At 38.8% G+C, this 19721-nt stretch overlaps 1 protein-coding gene across 1 annotated transcript; it reads right to left on the bottom strand.

Annotated features, from left to right (window-relative positions):
- Positions 1-2863: 2863 nt before the first annotated feature.
- Positions 2864-3400, bottom strand: LOC5578512. Its single transcript, XM_001663852.2, has one exon. The coding sequence runs from the start codon at positions 3398-3400 to the stop codon at positions 2864-2866; it is 537 nt and encodes a 178-aa protein (XP_001663902.2).
- Between the last annotated feature and the right edge of the window lie 16321 nt (positions 3401-19721).

The following is a 19721-nucleotide window of genomic DNA, read 5'->3' on the forward strand; positions in this document are numbered from 1 at the left end:
AGCCATTTATGGGTGATAGTCCTCATCCTGCTCGTCGTCACCATCTTCCCGACGGGGCTTTTTGCCGGGTGGTCGACCTCGCGCGCTTCGTCTGCTGTTCGTGGAAGTGGAAGAATCGTCGGTTTCGTTGCCATTGCCGCTCTTGCTCTGCGATCGCATCGCACTCGTCGGCTTTTTGAAGCAGTCAACCAAAACAATGTTGGCTTTTGGTGACTCTTCGATTTGTGATGTTCGGAGCGATGACGTCGAACCATGCGCGCGTTGGGTTTGCGGGCGGGGGGACGTCGTCAAATCGATCCTAGATGTCGAGGCAGGCTGTTCGGGCTGGCTCGAAGGTTTTGGGAGCTCGGGGAAGGCATCCGACGTTACTGATGGGGGAACGGGATGATTCGGCCCGGTCGGCTTTTGTCTTGGCGGCTTCGCGCCAGTTGACTTTTTCGGTGGTGGTCGTGCCGATACAACTTGCTTCGCTACGTTTGCGTAGCTCTTTTGCACCAGCAATTTCTTGTTTTGGACACAAGAAATGCCAATGTGTGCCTGTTCTTTGCAGTGTTTGCAAGACTGCAGCTGCCCTTTGTAGACAATATATGCCTGCTGCCCGTCGATGGTGACCCACGAGTCAATGTTTTTTTGTATTAACATACGGGCCGACCATATGCCGAGTGGTATACCGGCAAACTCGTAGCCCTCTCCCCACGTTAACTCTCGAATAGAGATCACTTCGCCGAACCCGCACAAGAAATCGACGATCTTCTCTTCGGACACATTTTCGGGCAAGTCGTGAATCTTCACCTCTACACTACCATCTTCCATGGTGATACGAAGTTTGTGTTTCTTCCCGTTCAGATCCACTTCATGGTGGGCATCATGTTCGTCTACGATTTTTTGTGCGAGCGCCAGGTCACTGACCTTGACGAACGCACATTGTTCACCCTTGTGGCACTGTAGTCTTTCGACGTCTTCTTTCTTCAGCCCGAGCACTGAACGGCAGAAGCCGTGCACTTTTTCGAAAGACGGCTTCACTGGGAAGCACGAATAGTCTATTCGAAAAGTGTTTTCTCGCCTCATCGCGACCACACACGCGACGCGGCACAAAAAGAAATATCGTTTAACGATCTGAAAAAAAGCTTGACCACTGAGGAGCGCAATCGAAAAAAACGTCTATGCGTCTCAGGAGCTGAGCGATAACTATCATTGAAAAAAAATGATAACATCGCAATAACCCACGGCATGTCAGAGAAAAATAATAGCTCCACTATTGGTACACTGTTTCTTTAGTTGCGGTATATTTTTTATTTGTATTCCTATAGTAGCGGTATACGTGATTTTCTTATGGGATCCTCCACTATAGGAACCCTTTACCGCAACTATTGGTACAAGTAAGAAAAAGTTTAGCGGCTTTAGTGATATCTCATCAGTTTTGAAGCAATTTTAACGCTCTTTCCAACTATTTCCGTGTATCAACAAGCCAATACATCGATTGGCAGTGGTGGTTCTGTGGGCTAATGTAATAAAATCAGTGAAAATTGGCACTATCGCAACTATAGGAAACACCCACAACTTATGGATCACTTACCCTACACATCCCCCGTGCAAAAAAACAGAATCGGGTGTATAGGTATTTTACTTAAAAAACTCAAAGATTCATTAGGGGTATTCACTTAAAGTTGCGTAAAACTGAGATAACAGTGAAGAAAATATTTCAAATGAAATATTCATATTCTGTCTTTAGGGGATGAAAAGTAAGAAAACAATAATCTAGTAACCTACCCAACAAAAATGTCACGCTACTCAAAAAGTTACTCACAATGTTTTATACGATTTGTGACAATCGGCACAGTGGCATTCAGTTTAGTAACGAGGTCCAATGATTTTTTCACGGCTCCCGAAATCTTTTCCAGATCGTCACCAAAGAGCAACAATCTGATCTTCTACCTTAGATATATTAAATGTGGTTCTATCTGTCTGTCGTTTTGATTGCTTTGGACATTTTGATTGTTGAGACCGTGTCTGGATCTTGGTTCAGATAGTTTCATGCAAAATCAGTACCTATTTGTTTTCGAAATCGATTTTATTCGCAAGTATTTCGTTCAACTCGTTTCGAAAAATTAATGTTATGTTTGTTTATAAATAATAAATTTGATGATCATTGTTATAGCGACCGACGCATTCTTGGATTGATCGACTGTGGAATCTCCACACATTGAAATATTTCTTACACAGTTTATACAAATTTGAGAAATATTTAAGATACACAGTTTTATCACGATATACGCGAGAATTTACGCCGATAAGTGAAATACCCCTATTGTCATCTAAATTTGTTCATTTGTACTCACTAGGCAACAAACATTTTATCGGTTTAAGTTTGTTTTCCCGAAAAAAAACATAAATTCCAGAGTGGGTGAGTGTTGCATGAATATTCTTATTTTTTTTCATTTACTTGGTGTAATATCAATTAATTTGCTAAAACCTCGTTAACGATGTTACGCCAATTTATTCGGTCTATGGCTGTGTCTCTCCTACTTCGATTTTAGCCCACGCACTCCAGATTCTGTTGCACCTGATCAAGCCTGATCAAGCCACGCCTTCTTATATTAACCGGATTCGAAGCAAAAGCCAGACTACTTCAAATTTGAAACATAAAAAAAATATACAATTTTTTCACTACCATAATAAAACCAAACCAATGCCATTAAAGAAATATTGCGTGAAAATCACTAATTGAGACTTTCGCTATGATCTATTAAACGAAATTTTATTCATAACAACATAAAGCACTATCAGTATTATCGGCAAAACAATATTCGATGCCAAAACCTGAGCGACAACAGTTTTGAACAACTCTTCCGTGGTCATGTAGTTACGCAAAACACTGATCGAAACCTTGATACGCTCGAACTGGTTCGTCGCAGTACTGCAGGCTCACAGCATCCAAGCACCGACGCGTTTCATCTGCCAATAGTCCCGGGTTTCCAAACTGTGTATAAAGTCGTTCCAAATTGTGTCCAGTCGACGGATCGTAGAAAGCAGTTCGTACGAAATCGATGTAATAAAGAATTGGATATTCTTTAGCCTTAAGCGCATCACTTCTCTGGAACTCCTCTAGCTGGACACGGGTGATACCCTCGATGAGAAACACTTCCCGGAGATGTTTCTCGCGATCCACTTGGTACCAAGGAATGAACTGGGCTTCCGGCACGATATTGCCGTAGTTTTGGTAGTAACACATGAATGAATGATAAGCTCTCTCGAACAAGGCGCACCGATCCAAATTGGCAACTTTATCGCGAAGACAACACTGTGTTCGGCTTTTGTAACTTGGATCGGTATCAGCTGGTTTGAAGTAGTTGCGAATCACATAATCTTTGATTCCGGTTTCATCGTCCCAGGCATTCATGTTAACCAAAAAACAATGAACAAGCTTTTGTACGGTAAAGTCCTTTGGGAAGCTTGCTGCAATGTAACTCCGAAGCGTTTCGTTTGATAGCAGCAGGTATCCAGCACATTCCTGTTCGATGGTAGCGAGCGTTTTGAGACGGGGGGCTTCATAATCTTCCGCTTTGACAAATGAAGTGGCTGAAAGTATTACAGCGACAAAAAATAATTCAGTGTTCATCTTGCGTTCTACAAGCACAATTGTTACACTGAATTATGAGTAAAATACGATTCTTCTTTTATTAAGACCCGTACCTAAAAGCACGAGATGGAATAGTGAAATCGGAATGATTACGTTTTAAGCACGTTGTGAGCTGCTACGCAAATAATTAAAACAACATCGACTGTTACCGAATGGAAACATGAATGATGTTATGTAATGTGAAAAGCATAACTGTTTTAGCCCAATACACTAAAGGGGACGTCCATTTATCACGTGATAATTTATGGGGTAGGGAGGGGGGTTTGACCAACGACCACGGTACAAACAAATTATAAAATTTTTGTACACACAAGATACCACGAGACACGGGATTCACACTTAGAGTGCTGGAGACTTAAACATATTTAAGAATGAACTGCTCATTCTGGAGAACCGTGGTTGAACCTTCACATAAGTGTGATAAGCGGATCTGCTTTGCTAAAAACCTATGAGCTAGTATTCTTCTAAGTTGTCTCGAATCAAAGGAACAAAATTTTTCCACAAAAAATCTTATAGACCTCTTCACTTTATTTATTTGTTTTAGAATATTGAAGAAACTTTAAACCCTTATGGAACAAATGCTCCCAAAACCATGACACTGACAAAATATTTCATAGTGACCATGGAAACACGTTGTCTAAGCACTCTTCCATCTTCCGATACCAAACAGACTAATCTTTTCAACAATCAAGTGTGATTTTGATGGCAAAAAGTTTATCACCAGAGTATACGACGGACACACTTTTTTTCTGACTACGAGAGAACAAACCTTCAAACTGTTTTGCGTTAGTACATTATTTAGGTAAGTAAAAAAAATGCCATTATTTATTTTATAAAGCGAAGTTATGTCGGACAACATCACAGTAATCAGAAATTATATCCACTCACGAAAGCAAAGAATGCTAAGTTCTCGTTCAAACAATTTTTGCATTTTTGTATGGACCATACTGTAGGTGGTTTTTTAAGAAGGAATTAGATTTATTTCTTAGGAGTACGGATGTCGATCCTGCTCGGTTTCAATACACGGCGCAGTTGATCCAGAGTTAATTTACCAGGTATAAATTAGATTACAATACAGTTGTCTAATTTGCACAATATTTCAAATTGTAGAAAATGTTGATAATTAATAAGTTTAGCAAATTTCAGAACATCTTTCATTAAATTTTATGAAAATTAGTATAACAACTTGACGTTTGTTTGGCACTGAGTGCGTCTTTTGACAGTACAAATACCTCTTATTTTATTTTGCTTCTGATATCATCATTTTGTTACGACTAATAAATGCACCCAAATTTTATAAAAATGTGATGAAAATTCATTTATTTTTTCACGTATTAACATCATCTTCCGTATACACAAAAAAAAACTGTGGATTTCGTTGTTGCTAAATATCATAGTATAATGTAAATTATAAACTGCTAACTGTTCAGTGCGCACCGTACCTTCGTGCTGTGCTTACACGAATTCTCTTTGCTCTTGGAAGTTTTCTTAAGGTGAAACAGTTTGGAATCATACTTCTAAGATTGCACTGTAACTTCAAAAGCACTAATCTCGCGAAGAAAGCGTCCAATAACAGCGTACTTTTTATTTTGGCTTTGTGCACTAACAGAAAGCTTAAAATAAGAAGATTATGAACGTTTGCCTACTATTTCTCCAGTTTTGTGCCTTTGAAAACACGAGTAGGGTCACAAGTCGGCCATTGTGACGGCCATCTTTGAACTCCGAGATGTTTCACCTTAAAAACTACATAAAGCAATAAAACAGTACTTTTCAGTACTACAAAAACGGTACTTTTCAGTGCTACTAAAACAGTACTTTACAGTACTATTTTTTCTCCTATTGATCCCTTTACGATCCTTGTTTGGACCCGTGCATTCGATTTTTCGTTGGATCCGTTGGCGAAAGCTAGCGGTGGTAATCCTTCTTGGACACAGTCTTGGGAAAAAAAACTCTCGAAGGTCACGTCTTCTATCGTTTATTCACTAAGCATGGTTGCAACTACAAACAAAAGGAAGGATGAATCACTGAATTCACAACTTCCTTCCAAAAAAGTGGGATTTAAAACTGTCATTAAACGTTTCCCCGGAATGCGAACATTCTTCCAAGGGTCAAATGAATAATTGTATCGAAATGAGCAATCGGTTGGATGCTCTAGACAAATTTTCCGAACACCAAATCAAAGCAGCCTCTAGCCCAGGCTCTTTGATTCAAGTGAGGAAGCAAAGAGTGCTGCCTATCGTGGTCAGTTGTTCCGAATTTGAGGGATTTAGGCAGGAGATCTTGAACTCTATTAGGGGAATCAAGGTTTCCTTCCAAATCGCAAAGAAAGGAGACTGTCGCGTTTTGCCGGAAACTCTTAAAGATCGCGAACTTCTTCTCAGTGACCTGTGGAGATCAAAAATGGAATAAATGATTTACTTGGATTTTCCCCAGTCCATGTAATCATTATGAAAAAGAGAATGCAACTTGGCATTGTTCGGAAAGGGTTTTCTCAAGAATATTATTCAGTTCACTTTAACAAAAAAGATCTAAATAATACTAAAGCTTTAAAAAAAGCAAAACTTATGTTCGATGTCCGTGTGACATGGGAACATTTCCAGAAACTCAGAGGAAATTACTCAGTGCCGTCGGTGCCAAAAGGGGGTCATGGTACAAAAAATAGTCGCATGGATGCTAAATGCATAATTTGCGGAGGTTTTTCTGACGCCAAGGACGTCAGTCCAGTGAAGGATGATACCGATAAGTTCATATGCTCGAATTGCGGGGGCAATCAAAAGTCCAATTTTTGGGCTTGCCCTTCGCGTAGGAGAGTCGTCGAGGCTCTGGCTCGTGCCTGGCAGATGAAAGATAATATTCGTTACTGATGGAATCTGAGGCGGACAGGGCTGGGAGAAATGACCAGGACACAGGTTCTAACAATAACGAACAAGGTTTATTAACAGGAAACGGTCTGTAAACTTCGGTGTCTTGATGTGGAATGGGGTTGAAAAAATTGCGCTGGAGCTCACGTCAGTAAACCTACGGCTACTACGTTTACACCCCCTCTCGTCGGGACACTCCTAGCTTCTTCCGTCCAACGTCCAAGGCCTATGTGAAGAAGTTAGCTAGTTGGTTTACGCTCGCAATCGGTTCGACTAGCAACTTCCCAGCAGCAACAAGATCTTGCAGAAAATTATGCTTGATGTCTATATGCTTCACTCTCTTGCTCTCCACGTTCTTGGCCATACCGATACATCCACGGTTGTCTTCGAATATGGTCACTGGTTCGATCGTCTTCTCACCTACCAGCCAGCCATACTGCTTCCGATGCTGCAGCACTCAATGCCACATACTCTGCTTCACTTGACGAAGTGGCCACCGTCGTCTGCTTCTTGCTAGACCATACAACCGTCGATCCATACACTTGTAAAACGAATCCGCTAACTGACTTCCGGTCCTCTGTGTCGGTAGCCCAGTCTGCATCCGCGAATCTGATCAGGGGTAGCGCTCGGTCATCTCGGTAAAACGTAAGGCATCGTTCCTTTTAGGTAACGCACCACTCGTTTGAGTGCGGTCCAGTGCTGCTGTCCGGGTTGGGATTGGAACCTCCAAAGGTACCCGACTGGAAAACAGATGTCCGACCGCGTGGACACCATCACGTACATCAGGCTCCCCAAAAGTTCACGGTACGGTTCATAAAAGGCTTCGGTTACTTTACGATCGAGCTGCAAACCCTTCTCCATCGGGGTCCTTGTAGGGTTGCACTGCGACATGCCGAACTTCTGGAAGATTTTCTCCAGACTATTTTCTTGAGATAAAGTCATCTTTCCGCTTGACCGATCGTACCGTATCTTCATGCCGAGTAAATGGTTAAGCTCCCCACAGTCAGACACGGCGAACATCCGGGACAGTTCGCCCTTCAGCTTCAAGATCGTCGACAATTTCATGCCCGCAATAAGGAGATCATCAACATACAGTACGACGAACAAGGCATCTTCCCCCCTCTCGTCGGTACGGGTGTATAGGCAATAATCGTGCTTGGAACGAACAAAGCCTAATTTCAGGAGCGCTTGATTGAATTTCTCGTTCCAACATCTAGGGAATTGCTTCAGTCCGTATAACGATTTCAACAGACGGCATACCTTGCCTGGTCGCGCTGGCAAACCATCTGGAACCGCCATGTATATTTCTTCTTTAAGTTCTCCGTGAAGAAACGCCGTCTTTACATCCATTTGGTGGAAATGAAACCCTTTTTGAACACCAACAGCCAGCACGATCCGAATCGTCGCTAGCTTCGCAACAGGTGCATAGGTGTCGTTGTAGTCCAGGCCAGGTTTCTGTAGAAAACCCTTGACGACCAGTCTCGCTTTACGGCGCACGGGGTTGCCGTTCTCATCCTCCTTGTTACGGAACACCCACTTCGCCTGAAGGGGTTTCACACCGGCTGGGCATGGAACCAGTTTCCATACCTTGTTGGCTGCCATGGATTAAAGCTCTTCGTCCACTGCATCCAGCCACAGCTGTCGGTCATCTCGCGCTTTGATTTCATCAAACGATTCCGGGGGATCTGAGGATGGTGAAAGATTCCCAGCAGACGTTGCTCTGAACCCAGTCAAAAAATCAAAGAACTTACCTGGGAGCTTGCGCTCCCGTTCACTGCGCCTAGTGTTAGACTCTAAACAGTCATCATTTCTTGTTTGTGAAGGGAGTGCCCCAGGATTTTCAAGCTGTTCTTCAGGAAGTTCCTCCAGGTCAACCGAATCTTCAGCATCGCAGTGGAAGCGTGCTGGGCCCATAACCTGATGGAATCTGAGGCGGACAGGGCTGAGAGAAATGACCAGGACACGGGTTTTAACAATAACCAACAAGGATTATTAACAGGAAACGGTCTGTACACTTCGGTGTCTTGATGTGGAATGGGGTTGAAAAAAATGCGCGGGCGCTCACGTCAGTAAGCCTACGGCTACTACGTTCACAGTTACGATAACGGTCATTTCCGGAATTCTCCTGGTATAGTATCGAACAATGCTCATTTTTCAGTTAACGATTAGGAGTCATACCCATCAGGAAGATGCTCATTCACAAACTTATTTTAATCCGTCGGGTAGCCGTTCGAATCTTTTAGTTTCGAATGTATCCACCCACGGAAAATCCTTTGCCGATATCGTAACAGGTAATTTGAACTCCTCCCCTATTCGTACTATGAGTACCCATTCTAATTGTTTTAAATCAAATTAAAAAAACCCTGCCACCACAGGTAACATCTACTCCTCCTCTTCGTCTACCGAAAATTCTAACGGAAAATCATCAAATGTACCCTCTTTAAGTGATATGTCTGCCTCTGATGTTAATTTTCTAACTGAACAATTGAATCTAATGATTGATGCAATGTTCAAAGCCACCACTATGACTGAAGCAATCCAAGTAGGTGTAAAATTTACTAATCAAATTGTTTTTGGATCACGTTTTTCTAAAAGATTCAATAAGTAATAATTAAAACATTTTAAATTGGAATGCTCGTTCTTTGAATGGTAAAGAGGTTGCGCTGTTTCACTTTCTTACAGCTTATAACGTGCATATAGCAGTTAATAATGACAAACATTTAAAACCTGGATACAAACTTAAAAGAGATCCTAATTTTTTTATTTATCGTAATGATCGACTTGATGGGGCTTGTGGGGGAGTTGCAATCATCATTTATAGACGTATAAAACATCAATTGTTTTCGTCATTTGAAACTAAAGATTTTGACCCTATAGGTGTTTCTGTTGAAACACAGCTTGGTAAATATACTGTTATAACTGCTTTTTCCATGCTCTGGACAGCAAGTTAATTTGTTCCAAACTGACTTGCGAAAATTGACTCGCAATAGGGTGAGAAGGGTACTGTGCGTTTGTGCCCCTGAAGGTAGGCAAATGTTAAGTCACAGATAATTTTCTGAATCGGTTATAAATTGGCCACTACATGACAAAATTTTAAGAAAATTGCATCAATGTAAACCTTATGAGAAACGATTGAAGGGATAACTATGAGTTTTGCATTTGATTAATGCTACAAATGACCATTCTCGGGTCCCAGGACGCTTCAAACTTCCGATAAAGTAGCCAATTTGTATTTGAACATCTGTGCCAAGTTTATGGGAACGCATTTTAGTGCATAATTATGTTTGATTTCTATTTGTCGAGAATTGAAACCATTTCAATTCTCGACAAATAGAAATCAAACATAATTATGCACTAAAATGCGTTCCCATAAACTTGGCACAGATGTTCAGATACAAATTGGCTACTAGTATCCAATAATTTTATAGCCGGTTCTTCCGGACGCTACGTCCGAATGGCCACATCCGGTATATTTTAAATGGTGCAAAACTCTTCATTTGTAATGCCGAATATTAGATCCTAACGATTTATGCAAATTAAAATTATTGTCTTGCAAATAAATAAAGGTAACTTGACATGTCTCAAAAAATAGCCCTTTTTTACCCGACTTGACCCAGTGACCCACCGGAATAACTCAGGCCACAGGAATATTTCCGAGTTCCTCTGGCTACTTCTAGAAACTAGATATGTGGGCCAGTGAACTGACAAAAATAATTTGAATCCATTAAGAATTCTATGAGCGGTGAGAGTTTCAGTATTTTGCTTTGACTCAGGCCTATACGGGTTAACAAATTCCATTGTTGAAGCCAGGAGCATTGCAATTTCAAAATGTGAAGTAAAATTTGAATCCGTGATTTTAGACGATGATCTTAAACTTTTGATCCGTCTTAAAAACGTAAGAAGGCAATTTCAACGCACTCGAGATCCTGCTATGAAAATTATATGGCAAGATTTGCAGAAAGAAAACAAGAAACGGTTTTAACAATTAAGAAACAAAAATTTAGAAAGTAAGATTTCTTGATTGGACCCTGGCTCTAAGCCTTTTTGGAAATTATCTAAAATCTTGAAAAAACCTCAGAAGCCAATACCGGCATTGAAAGAGGAAAACAAATTATTACTAACTAATTGCGAAAAAGCTCAAAAACTTGCTATGCAGTTTGAAAGTACTCACAATTTTAATTTGAGACTTACTAGTCCAATTGAAAATCAAGTTACTCATGACTTCGAAAATATTCTCAATCAAGAGAACATTTTCGAAAATGCCTGGGAGACTGATTTGGAAGAAGTGAGAACTATTATTAAAAAATTCAAAAATATGGAAGCTCCTGGCGATGATGGAATTTTATACATCCTCATCAAGAAACTTACAGAAAGTAGCTTATCATTTTTAGTTGATATATTTAACAAATGTTTTCAATTAGCATATTTTCCTGACAAATGGAAAAATGCTAAGGTTGTTCCAATTTTAAAACCAGACAAAAATCCTGCAGCAGCTTCTAGCTATCGTCCAATCAGTTTGCTTTCCTCCATCAGTAAACTCTTTGAAAGGTCATTTTGAACAGAATGATGGTCCACATCAACGAAAATTCAATTTTTGCCAATGAACAGTTCGGATTCCGCCATGGGCATTCGACCACTCATCAACTTTTACGTGTAACAAATTTGATCCGTTCCAACAAATCTGAAGGCTATTCTAATGGTCTTGCTCATCTAGACATAGAAAAAGCATTCGACAGTGTTTGGCATGAAGGTTTGATTGTAAAATTAAAAAACTTTAATTTTCCAACAAACATTGTTAGAAAAATTCAAAGTTTTCTGTCAAATCGTATACTTCAGGTTAATTATCAGAACTCCAGGTCTGAAAGACTTCCTGTAAGAGCTGGTGTTCCCCAAGGCAGCATTTTGGGACCAATATTATACAATATTTTCACATCTGACTTACCTGAGTTACCTCAGGGATGTCGAACATCCCTGTTTGCGGATGACACAGGCCTCTCCGCCAAAGGACGAAGCATGCGTGTCATCTGTAGTCGATTGCAAAAAAGTTTGGATATTTTTTCTTCATACTTGCACAAATGGAAGATTTCTCCTAATGCTTCCAAAACTCAACTAATAATATTCCCACATAAACCAAAAGCTCTTTATTTGAAGGCATTGGCCAAATGTAATAAATATGTAAAATGTCTCTATCCCCTTATTGATAGAAAATCAAAGCTTTGTCTTAAGAACAAGCTTTTGATATTCAAACAAATTTTTCAAGCCAGCCATGTTGTATGCTGTACCAATATGGTCTAGCTGTTGTAATACCAGGAAGAAAGCTCTGCAGAGAATTCAAAATAAAATGATTCTGAAGCTTTCTCCCTGGTTTAGTACCAATGAGTTACATAGAATATCCAATGTTGAAACATTGGAACAAATGTCAAATAAAATAATTAATAATTTCAGGCAAATATCGTAACAATCTTCTATTGCCACGATACATGCGTTATATGTTTAGGTTAAGTTAAGTTTTGTATACTCAAAGCGTTTTTTTTTCTCTTATAAATCAACTCACTTGTAAAAAATCTGAACTGCTACGGCAAATGAAATGTTATATGTTGTTAACAAAATGTTAATAAAATCTTAAATTTGTTTTACCAAACTAGGATGATAGTGTTGTCTAATAACACAGAACACCTAGATATAAAAAATGAATGTAATGTTTGGAATGATACTAATAAAAAAAATAAAAAAAGCTCATTGACTTCTGTAAAAACTCTGAAAACTCATGTTGTTGGTTTAGAGATTTGCCAAGCCATGGATGCCAAAAATAGTTGTTACATTGTAGACCAAAAATTCGTGGCGGCTCTGGTGGAAGATCTTCTTGGAATTATAATTTTCTCTACATCTCAGAACATAGAGTATCTTTGAGCTTGCTGTGATAAACATATTTTAAAATATTAAATTGGTAAAAAAGGCTAGTGTAGTACACGACACTGAAGACGGTCTTACAGTTGAGGTCAAAATACGCGTATCTGTCAAAGGATACAAATTCTAGTGGAAATAAATCGAGTAGTACAAAATTCGGTTTTTCATCAGCTCTCAGTTAATAACTGAGGAAGTGCTCATAAGAACACTAAGCTGAGAAGCAGGCTCTGTCCCAGTGAGGACGTTAATGCCAAGAAGAAGAATATCCATAACATGTACCAGTACCCTCTGCCAAATGACTTTGTACTAAATGTCCATTATGCCAAATAACATACTACCGTAATTTTGAGATACAAGTGCAAAAATTGCAAATATATCATACAAACAAATCAAGTTGTCCAAAACTGGTGGACAGCAGGTGCTTGGCCAAAATTGAAGTTTGTCCACATATAGTTTAAATATGGTACAGAATACATTCACACTTACAATTTATGATTATATTCGGTCATGACTGCGCGTTCCAAACTGTTTTGACAAATATTCAAAATAATTACTAACTAGGCTCAAATTTAAGGCATTTTGGTCAACTTTTGAACGATTTTCAAACATCTCTTTAAAAAAAAGCATGCATATTTCAAGATTGTGTTATTTTACACAAACATTACTCTCCACAAAAGCTTTCTTTTCCTCGAACACACCATCTTGATTGGACCTTGATTGCTCAATTTTTCTTTAACACCTAAAGTTCGAAATATGTGTTAAATAAAGCTAATAAAATGCCATACAAATACAATAGATAAATAGTGCATTTTTGGCAGCCAATATCTCAAATACTGGACGTGTTGTAATAATTTTGGAAACGACAATGGATTGAGCGATCCTAAATTAAATAAATAGGTATTTTGGTGCTTGAGATGAAAAACGTTCCACGGTGACCAGTACCGGGTACTACCGGTATTAACTGCTGCAGTACCGTAGAACCGGTACTCAGCAAAAGTGGTCGGTACCTTCCTTCCTTCCTTCCTTCTGGCATTACGTCCTCACTGGGACAGAGCCTGCTTCTCAGCTTAGTGTTCTTATGAGCACTTCCACAGTTATTAACTGAGAGCTTACTATGCCAATGATCATTTTTGCATGTGTATATCGTGTGACAGGTACGAAGATACTCTATGCCCTGGGAAGTCGAGAAAGTTTCCAACCCGAAAAGATCCTCGACCGGTGGGATTCGAACCCACGACAATCAGCTTGGTCTTGCTGAATAGCTGCGCGTTTACCGCTACGGCTATCTGGGCCCCTTACTTGGTCGGTACCATAAACCCTAATGTCGCCAAAATGTCTTATACGTACAAATGGCACTACAGTTCGGTATATCGAAAAACAAATCGTCAATGGTAGGGTCGTTAGAAATAAGGCGGTAATGCTATCTCACGATTCATTCTACTACATTCTGTGTTCAATAATGTTCGAAACAAAATTGCAGTAATGCTTTTCGTACAGGCTGTTACAAAAATCGGTACCTCCGCATTGATATCTATACACCACAGCATATCGCATAACCTCAAGCTGTGGCACATTTGTCTTTGACATCGATTGCCGCCTCATTAATGGCAGAGAGGCCTCATGTAGTTTCCAGAAATACAATCCACATTATCCTCACTTATGAAGAGTCTTAAACGTGGGCAATAATAATAGCTTTAGCTTTATGAGCTCGATAATCGGGGACCAATTTCACAGTCGTTATTTTTATGATTAATAATCGAAAAATGTTTACAACTCGCGCGCCGCTTTCGTTTGCCCGGCTCACCATCAAGAATTCGGCGAAGGTGTTGAACGCGACTGCCAACAGAAGTGTGCTCCGAAGAAAGCTAAAAATGTTGCTTTAAGTCTGGAGAACCGTTTGCCTTCGTTTTGTTTCTCAAAACTCCACAACCCTCGCGCGCCACGCTTTAATGGACCGGGGGAGTGAAGCGGTCTCGTATTACAAATTATATGCAAATTAGTGCCGCCTTGTAATTGTACGCATAACCGTAGTTATCCAAATAAAATATGATATTTTATTGTTGCGGCGCGTTTCTTGTTACACTTACCGTTCGTCTCGCAGCGTCAACTCATTAACTAACGAAATTGTGCACCGGTGGTGTGGTTGTGGAGTGCGTGACTTTGTTTACCCTAAATACCTATGGAATAAGAGTCATGGGTTGTTTGTTTGTTCCATGGTTCGGGTTGCTCTTGTTGGGAAATCTAAAGTTTAGAATGAAGATCTTTACCAATCGAGTATAAGCTATAGAGCAAGATAAGAATAAATTGCTTATCCTTACATATGATGAATTGTTCGAAGCAGTATAAGTGGTTTAATCTTTAGCTTGAAGCTAGAAAAGTCCCATACTTTTTTCAAGAGAATATATCAAATAAAAGTAGGTAATCTTACTTCTTACACATCGAAATAATAATTTTCATAACGATTGTTTGGACTGGGGAAAATCCAAGTAAATCGTTGATTTCATTTTTGATCTCTTCAGGTAACTTATAGTCACTTGAGAGACCTTTCAAGATGACTTTGAACAAACGTTCAGTTTTGTCGTCATAAGTAAAAAAAATGTGTTTCTTCTCTTCAAGATGTTTGAGAAGAAGTTCGCGATCTCTAAGAGTTTCCGGCAGAATGTGACAATCTCCTTTTTTGTGATATGGAAGGAAACCTTGATTCTGCTAATGGAGTTCAAGATCTCCTGCCTAAATCCCCCAAATTCGGAACACTTGAATCAAACAGCCGGGGATAGAGACTGCTTCGATTTGGTGTCCGGAAAATTTGTCTTGAGAATCAAATCGATTGCTCATATCGATGCAATTACCAAAATTATCCATTTCACCCTTGGAAAAAAGTTCGCATTCCAGAGACACGTCCTTTCTGCCATTCTTGCCATGTTTTGTGATAGCTTTAAACCCCACTTTTTTTTGGAAAGAAGGTGTGAATTCAAAGATTCGCCCATCCTTTTGTTAGTAGTTGCAACCATGTTTAGTGAATAAACGAAAGAAGACGTGACCAAGAAGGATTACCACCGCTAGCTTTCGTTAACTGGTCCAACGAAAAATCCAACGCACGGGTCCGTACAAGGACCGTAAAGGGATCAATAGTAGAAAAGAATAGTACTGAAAAGTAATTTTTAAGTAGCACTGAAAAGTACCGTTTTTTATTTTAGCACTGAAAGTACTGTTTTTTGCTTTCGGTAGTTTTTAAAAACTTCCAAGAGCAGAGAGAATTTTTGTCCGCACAGCATGAGGGTACGTTACGCACTGACTGTGTTAAGAAATGACCATGTTGTTCATGAAACAAAATTTTCCAGGTTGAAAATAACTTCAGCACCTATGAAGGCTAACCTAAAAAAAAATTCAGTAAATATTGAACATGAATAAACCATTTCCCGTGAAAAAAATATCGTCATTAACGCCTATTTAATTAAAACCATAGTAGTAATTACCGGCATTGCCTATAGCTCGACCCTATTGAACCACGTAGTTAGCGCGAAAAAGATGCCACTGTAGAACCAGTTCCTCCGATCAGCGTTAACTATTAAGTCCAATTAGTGAAACACATGTCGGTTATAAATTTTACGCCAGTTCAGTCGATTGCTTCGCCACAAGCATCGCTGCTGCTGGCCGGCCACATCCTTATTCAGCTTCTCCGTCGTCAACTACTTTTTTCTCCCGTTCCAAATGCGAGCAACGATAATGTCCATCGTCAACCCCTTGCTGGGCGTAACAGCCAACTCTAAGGGAATCGATTCTTGCTCGAGTGAGAGAGTGGCTCGAAGAATCATCAAACAGCAATTAAACAGGACTTGTAAAATCGACAACGGTGACGGCGACCGGGCAGCATAAAACTGTAAAGAGATTTTTTTTATTAGGTTCTAGATTGAAACTTGGAAATTCTTTTGGATGTAAGGACTGTGACGAACTAAACTTGGAAAATTCGAATTGCTCAATTTTCGGCACCTTTTGATTTTGGCAACAAAATGGTTCTCTTGTTTGCGACATTCGTGGATACGAATTAAATCACTGTTTTATCATACATATATTATCATGCTTTTGACTTTCTTCGACTGAACCTATTCTTCGTCGATATTCTCTTAAATCCTCCAAACTATTACGATTCCAAAACCATTTTACCATCACTCCATACCTCGATATCCTCCTTATCTCGATATCTCTATATCTCCATATGTCGATATGAACGTTGTCAAAGGTTACCAGACCTTTTTTTTTGGGATTCAAAACAAATTAGGAACGCAAAATAACGTCTGATTGTTTATTATTTTATTGTGACGGTATGGTTTTCAATCTGGTATTCATCAAATATTTTTTCTTTGTCTCGATCTCTCCCATTCTCAATGGTCCCTTTGATATCGAGATCGACTGTACTTAGGAAGTATTTCTTCATAGTTTCAAGGATTTTGTGAAACATTCCTACAGGATGATTGATTTTTTTTAATTTTTTTTTCTCCTGAAATTGAAGAATCAATTCCAGAAAAAAATGAATATTTTCCATCATTAAGTGGTTCAATTATTGTCTCTCTTTTTCGTTCACATATTATTCTGATAAAATTCCATTTGCAAAAAAATATTACATAACTTTTTCGAATGCCTCAAAAATCAAACTACGTTTCTCCAGTATATGCAGGGTTGGTAAATCCGTTGCAGCTCTTAAAAATGATCCAGCACGTCTAAATTTAGTGCCACAAGTTGTTAATGGTGTATAAAATATTAGTTTTATTGAAGCGTTTGAAAAGTTTATATAAAGATTTTTTATCTTGACAATGAAATCCACCTAGCATGCAGAATTGGACCTTAGCTTTTGTATGAGACAAAGTTTGTTTTTATTTGAATAATTTAATATTGACTCAATAGAATTTTTGAACATACTTGCGTCCTCCGTTCAGAATTCATTGTTCCTTAATACTTTAAAAATAATCAAAAACTACTTTATGAATAATGAAAGTATTAAAAACTTTGTTGATTTGTATTCTTTATCATCTAGTGGGGATTTTTTCATTTTTTCAAAGTCTAAATAGTTTCTTAAAGAATAATGCATGTAAAATTAACTAACAGTTCTCTTGATTCCTAGTTTGATTCAAATTTTGTATTCTACCACGTCCGATGAAACTTGCGTAAATTGAGCGTCCTTCCTGGTTTAACATTGGTGGGTTAAGTTCATGTAGCAAACATGTATTGCTCAGGCCTACAGCTACATATATCGGAAAAATACATTTCAATCCTTCAACTTACGACTATGTTGACTTCAACTGTAATGGAAAAGATATTTTTCAATCTTATGTTCAAATTTTGGAATAATTCCAAAATTTATTTTACTTGTTAAGAAGTTTGTTTAAATAAGATTAATCCAATAGTCAATTAATTGTTTAAATAGTAAAACGATTCATACAAAATAAATTTACTATTAAAAATTAACTATTTTTTAACTTATTTCGAAAAAATGTATTTTATTTGAAAGTTTGTTTAAGTACTTTCCATAAAAAAAACCTTTTTTGTAGACAAATTGTCGATCAAAAATGTAGAAGGAATTAACCCTTTCCTCCTTACTACGTTTTTGATTGACAAACCCTAGTTTAATTTGAATTAATGTGGGTGAACTTGAACTCATTTAGTTTTATTTTAAATCATTGTGTTTGCTTCGAGTTCTATGTTACATCATCTGATTGTGTAAAAAAACGTTTATACTTAAAGTGTACCAAAAAATCTGATAGATTTCCTTAAACACTACACAAAATTATCAATCGATTTGGGACACTTTCGAGGATATGGCCTATCTTTGTATGAAGGTGTGCCACTGTAATCGATTCACAAATATTATCGAAACAAGCATGAGAAAGTTTTACAAATCCACCACCTCCAATGCTAAGAGGCAATGGCCCCCCGAAGTCTGATGGCTATTTACGCCTATGGAGGAATAAGGAGTAAGGAATGAGGAGTGAGTAATGGCAGTGATGCGTGAGGAATAAGAAGTGAGGTTTAAGGAATTAGCAGTGAGGAATGAGGAAGGAGCAGTAAGGAATGAAATGTAAGGAATTGGGAATGAGGAATAACGAAAAGGGAGTGAGAAATGAGCAACGAGGAAAGAGAAACGAGGAGTGAGGAATAAGGATCGAGGAATGAGTAGTAAGAAGTGAGAAATATTGAGTGAGGAATGAGGAGTGAGGAGTGAGAAGTGAGGAATGATGAATGAGGAGTAAGGAATGAGACATGAGAAGTTAGGTGTGCAGGGTGAAGAGTGAGAAATGACAGGTAAAAAATGAGTAGTGAGGAATGAGAGATGGGGTGTTAGATGTGAAGGGTGAGGAGTGAATAGTGTGGAATGTGGAATGAGGAGTAAGGAGTGAGGAATGAGGAACGAGGAATGAGAAATTAGGAGCAAAAATATGGGGAATAAAAAAGTGGAATGAGGAGTAAGGAATGAGGAATGCGGAATGACGAAAGAGGTATGAGGAAATAGGAACGAGGAATGAGAAACGAGGAGTGAAGAATGAGGAACGAGGAATGAGTAGTAATAAGTGAGAAATATTGAGTGAGGAATGAGAAGTAACGAATGAAGAGTTAGAAGTGAGGAATGAAGAGTGAGGAGTGAAGAGTAAAAAGTGAAGAGTGAGGAATTAGGAATATTAGGAATGAACATTTAGGAGCTTTTGAGTGAGTAATGAAAAATGAGGAGTGGGAAGTGAAGAATATGAAATGATTAGTGTGGAATGAGGAGTGAGAACTGAGGAATGAATAGTGAGTAATGAGGAATGGGGAGTCAATTATGAAGAATGAAAACAAGATATGAGAAATGAGAAGTTAACAGTGAGGAGTGTGGAATGAGGAATGAGGAGTGGAAATAAGGAGTGGAGAATGGGAGAGAGGAATGAGGAGTAAGTAATGAGTAATGTGGAGTGAGAAATAAAGAGTGGTGCATGAGGAGAGAGAAATGAGAAGTGAAAAACTAGCAGTTAGGAATTAGAAATGAGGAGTAAGGTGTGAAGAGTGAGGAATGAGAAGTGAGAAATGAGCAATTAGGATTGAGAAAAGATGAGTAAGGAATTAGGAATGACAAGTAAGAAATGGTCGGCGTTAAGTCAGAGGGGATCAAGTACAAAACATCGGAAAATTGGATTATTCTCTCATAAGATGCGAAATTACCTTACCTCCGTTTCATTTTGACCAGATTTGATGAATGCTGTAAACTGCGAGAGATATGTAACAAATTTACTTTGGATGATCAATAAAAGTCCATAAAACTGAGCAGTCAGAGTGAACCAAGAGCT

The sequence above is a fragment of the Aedes aegypti genome, chromosome 3, assembly GCF_002204515.2.
Source record: "Aedes aegypti strain LVP_AGWG chromosome 3, AaegL5.0 Primary Assembly, whole genome shotgun sequence".
Lineage (NCBI taxonomy): Eukaryota > Metazoa > Arthropoda > Insecta > Diptera > Culicidae > Aedes > Aedes aegypti.